This window comes from Penaeus chinensis, chromosome 28 (assembly GCF_019202785.1).
Source record: "Penaeus chinensis breed Huanghai No. 1 chromosome 28, ASM1920278v2, whole genome shotgun sequence".
In the NCBI taxonomy this organism is placed as follows: domain Eukaryota; kingdom Metazoa; phylum Arthropoda; class Malacostraca; order Decapoda; family Penaeidae; genus Penaeus; species Penaeus chinensis.
Window position 1 is genome coordinate 228,801 of NC_061846.1, and position 4,260 is coordinate 233,060.

A 4,260-nucleotide genomic window follows, 5' to 3' on the forward strand; every position below is an offset into this window, starting at 1 on the left:
AGACCGCGGGGTCAGTGGAAGTGTGAGGTTTATGAAGTAGAGAGTAAAGACAATATGGGATAAGAGAAGAATAAGGCATAATGAATAGGAAGCAATGTTAATGGCCAAATCAACGTTGGTATTAGAAGCATTACACTGCTAGCAGCAGTAGATGTATATAAATGTAGTTATAGTACGAGTAAAGTAAAGATAGCCATAATCCTAGTAGTAATAGCAGTAGTAGTAGTAGTAGTAATAGTAATAGTAATAGTAATAGTAATAGTAGTAGTAGTAGCAGTAATAGTAGTAATAGTAGTAGTAGTAACCCTAATAGTAGCAGTAGTCACAGTAGTAGTAGTGGCAGTAGTCATAGTAGTCATAGTCATAGTAGTAGTCACAGTAGTAGCAGTCGACCGTGACAGCCACCGCAGGGCCAACCGGGGTCGCGCTCCCACACCGGACCCGCTCGCGTCATCAGCCAATTAAAGGCCAAACGTAATTCGAAAAGCTAATAGCGATAATAAAAGAAATGATAGAAACTTGACTCATTCCTTTATTGCCTTAAGGTCGTCCGTTAGTCGCACCGTTGACGGGTTATGCTAACGGTGAGGATGATATTTCATTGAGTAACGAACGCTCTCTCACGGGCGGTGGAATTCGAGTGTGAATGAAATATGTAGAGACTGGAATCTGATTTATTAATTTCGTTCTAGTGAAAGAGGGAACAGGGGCAGAGGGAGAAGAGAGGGGGAGAAAGGGAAGAGAAGGAATGCTTAGGAGTCTGCCTGAAAGCGAAAAAAATAATATTTACAGCGAAATAAGAGAATTATACTAACAGTACCAATGATAAAGAGATGATAATGACAGGGACATAAAGAGAAAGAGAAAGAGAGAGAGATAGAGAGATAGATAGATAGATAGATAGATATATAGATATATAGATAGAGAGAAAGAGAGAGAGAGAGAGAGAGAGAGAGAGAGAGAGAGAGAGAGAGAGAGAGAGAGAGAGAGAGAGAGAGAGAGAGAGAGAGAAAGAGAGAGAAAAAAAGAGAGAAAGAGTGAGTGAGTGAGTGAGTGAGTGAGTGAGTGAGATAGAGAGAGGAAGAACAAACCACAAGAGAACCACCCGAAGAAGAATAAACAATAGACGCTTGAGAGAAGGAGATGGAGGAGCAGAAAAGCCGAAGAAAGAGAAAACAGGCGTAAGAAAGACGGAGATGAAGTAATAAAAGAAAGAGACAAATGGAATGGGGGAGGAGGGGGGACAGGACAAGAAAGAGGAGGCGAGGAAGAAAGAGGCGGGAAGAGGGGGGAGGGAAGAGGGGGGGGGGGAGGAGCTGATGGAATAATGACGGCTTCGTTAGCGCCGGTTTGGCCGCGCGGCGACGCCCGCCCGGTGGCCACTTGGCCGCCCGCTCTGTTGCCCTCGCTGCAAATGCCCTGCTGCCCTTGCCGAAAAGAGCCCTGTTTCCCTTCTCTGAAAGAACCCTGTTTCCATTGTTGGTAACGGCCCTATTTCCCTTGTCTGAAAGAGCCCTATTTCCCTTGTTGGTAACGGCTCTGTTTCCCTTGTCTGAAAGAGCCCTATTTCCCTTGTTGGTAACAGCTCTGTTTCCCTTGTCTGAAAGAGCCCTATTTCCCTTGCTGGTAACGGCCCTGTTTCCCTTGTCTAAAAGAGCCCTGTTTGCCTTGCAGGAAAGAACCCTCTCACCCCTCCCCCTATTAAAGGAAGGGGGGAGGTGGAGAGGGGACGGGGCCACAACTCTGCCCCTGGAGGAAGAAAGAGGAGGGGGAGCAAGAGGAGGAGGGGGGGAGATGGAGAAGTAGAAGGCGTAGAAGGAGGAAGATAAGAAGCGGAGGAGAAAGAAGAAATAGGAGGAGGGGCGTTTTTGATAAGCCCTCTCGCCACCTTCGCGAGCGGAGGCCGTCTCTCCTCGCCCCTTCGTTGCCGTTGACATTCTCTTCATCAAATAGAGCTCGCGGTGTCGCTGTGACCTTGCTCGATATTCCTCTGAGATAAAGCTCACTATCTCTCTGGAATTGAACTCACTGTCTTTATGGAATCGGGGCCGCTGCCCTTTTCGCTTGCAAGATTAAATGCTCTTAAAGTAACTAATATGCAAATATGACTTGCAGTTTCGCCAAAAAACGGACCATCGACTAAAACTTAGGCTCATAATCTTATATAGATAATCTATTCAGTGAAACTATATCTCGTAGAGATGAGGTTTTCTAGCTAACTGAAAGTCTCGTGGCGAAACAGGGCCCCGCCTCCTCCCGGGTCCAGAATCCCTGAGCCTCAAAGCACATAACAAAAACTCCCGAATCTAGTAAAAGGTTCATTCACACTAAACAAAAGCTTCCTCTCATAAGTGTTTCACGAGGAGCGAACTTTACCCTTTTATTATAGATAAAAAAATCCTTAATCAAACGTCCCTTTAACTAAATCTTTCTCGCGTTGCTGAACCGCTCTCTGTTCTTGGCACTGTGGTAAGGCTGACCCTTGACCCCGACCCCAAGCCCTAAGTGCACGTCCCTGACACTCACCTCGAGTCCCAGCGCGATGTCCTGGCAGAGCGATGACGGGAGGTCGTCCTCGAGTGCCACCACCACGCCCTCGTAGCCGTTGTTGCGTAGGACGACCTTGGAGGCGGAGCAGCAGGCGGTCAGGGTCGCAAGGAGCGACGCGACGAGCGCCACTCGAGACGTACTCCTCGAGGGCCAGCTCGGGGCCCTGGACTCAGCCATTTCGCGGTTCTTGTCCCTCGGCGCCTTGGAGAGTGACGTCACTGGACCATCACTGGCGCGGGGCTCGGGTCAACGTCTCGCGAGGAGCCGCCTCCTCTCTTCGCCTCTCGAGGCTCGTCCTCGGGCTGCTCCTTCGGCCTTCGTGTGTGCTCAGGCCGTGCCAGGGGGAGGGCGGAGGGGGGAGGGCCCGTTAGGTGCGTCCATGTGTGAAGTCGCTCCTCGGTGCGCGCGGCGACTCACTCGATTTCACTGCGGTTCGCAACGACCAGACTCGTTATATCTAATCAAGAATAACTGTTACCACTTTTATTTCTTTGCCCCTGAAAGAGCGTTCTCAAGCCTTGCGAATATCGATTATGAATCAAAATATTTCCGTGTACAATCCAGTAGTTTTCATGACACTCGTTATCATCGCCACACAGTATCTAATGAACGACCGTTGATTGATTTCAGAATAATAACAACATCTACTCAGTCGTCTGTCTTCTCGGGTCGTTCTGAAACACTCTTCGAGTCAAACTGAAGCGAGAGACAAGGAGCGTCACAGTCTCCCTCCGAAGTCTCGCGGTACACTGAGATTAGATGTGATGCCGAGCGGAACATCCAATCACGGCGAAGAAAACGGAGGCTGGGAGGCCCTCGCACCGCCGCTGCCAGGCGTACGAGAAAGGGTTAAATTTCTTGCAACTGTTCTATGGACGAGGATTTTTTTTCTGGTAGTTAGAAAAGGGAAATGCGGCCAGTTGTATTACTAGAATAGCAAGAATATATTTAATAGACTTTATTAAACCAATATGACTCTTATCCTTTCTAATTTTGAACCAGTTTCATTTTGCAATGGCAGAAGCAATAGCAGTCGATGCAATGCCGAGATAGCTCGCACCTGAATTGCTGTAAACGGAGCGAGACACACATGGCGTGGCCACCAACGCGATCGGAGAACGCGCGAGACAAAATTTGTTTAGCGAACGATGGCGACGACCAAATTAGGCTGATAGAAGTGAAATTCCCAATATCGAGACTTGAGCGAGGGTGGGGGGGGGGGGGGGGCTGAATTGTCTTCCAAGCTGCGAGGATCTCAGTCTGCTCCCTCCTCGCCCCTCCATCTTAAGATATATGGAAAAGCTTTCTTACTTAAGTCAGTGATTAAGTACAAGCTCTAGTATGGAGGCGGCCAGACAGACTCCCAGGAGTGCGCCTCATCAGGCCATTTTTGACCGTCTGTCCCCCGTCATAAGGGCGAAGATTTTGCGTTCACCCTTGCCCAAACCAATGTTATGTGTCTAAAAAAACTGGATTTTATTATTGTAATTTTTTGTTCCATCTCGAGGTTCTAAAAAATGTTTTTACAAATTTGGAAGGAATATAACATTCCAGAAAAGGATGAGGTTCCGTTCCATGCATAAAATAACTAAACAGGTTTTTTGGGGAGCTCTATCACCTGCCGATGTTCAGTGCGAATCTTGCGAATCATCACTGGCTTGATTCCTATATCCATAGCCCTTTCACTAGGTTACTTTTTGTTGTTTTATG

The 4,260-nt window shown here is 47.8% G+C and overlaps 1 protein-coding gene across 1 annotated transcript in view; it reads right to left on the reverse strand.

The window, feature by feature from the left end:
• The window catches only part of LOC125040081 (calcium-activated chloride channel regulator 3A-1-like), a 121,714-nt gene extending 118,404 nt beyond the window's left edge, over positions 1–3,310 (reverse strand). The window contains exon 1 of the mRNA XM_047634537.1: positions 2,527–3,310. Coding sequence (XP_047490493.1) covers positions 2,527–2,727 — 201 coding nt within the window. The 5' untranslated portion in view covers positions 2,728–3,310. The remainder of the gene's footprint in view (positions 1–2,526) is intronic.
• Between the last annotated feature and the right edge of the window lie 950 nt (positions 3,311–4,260).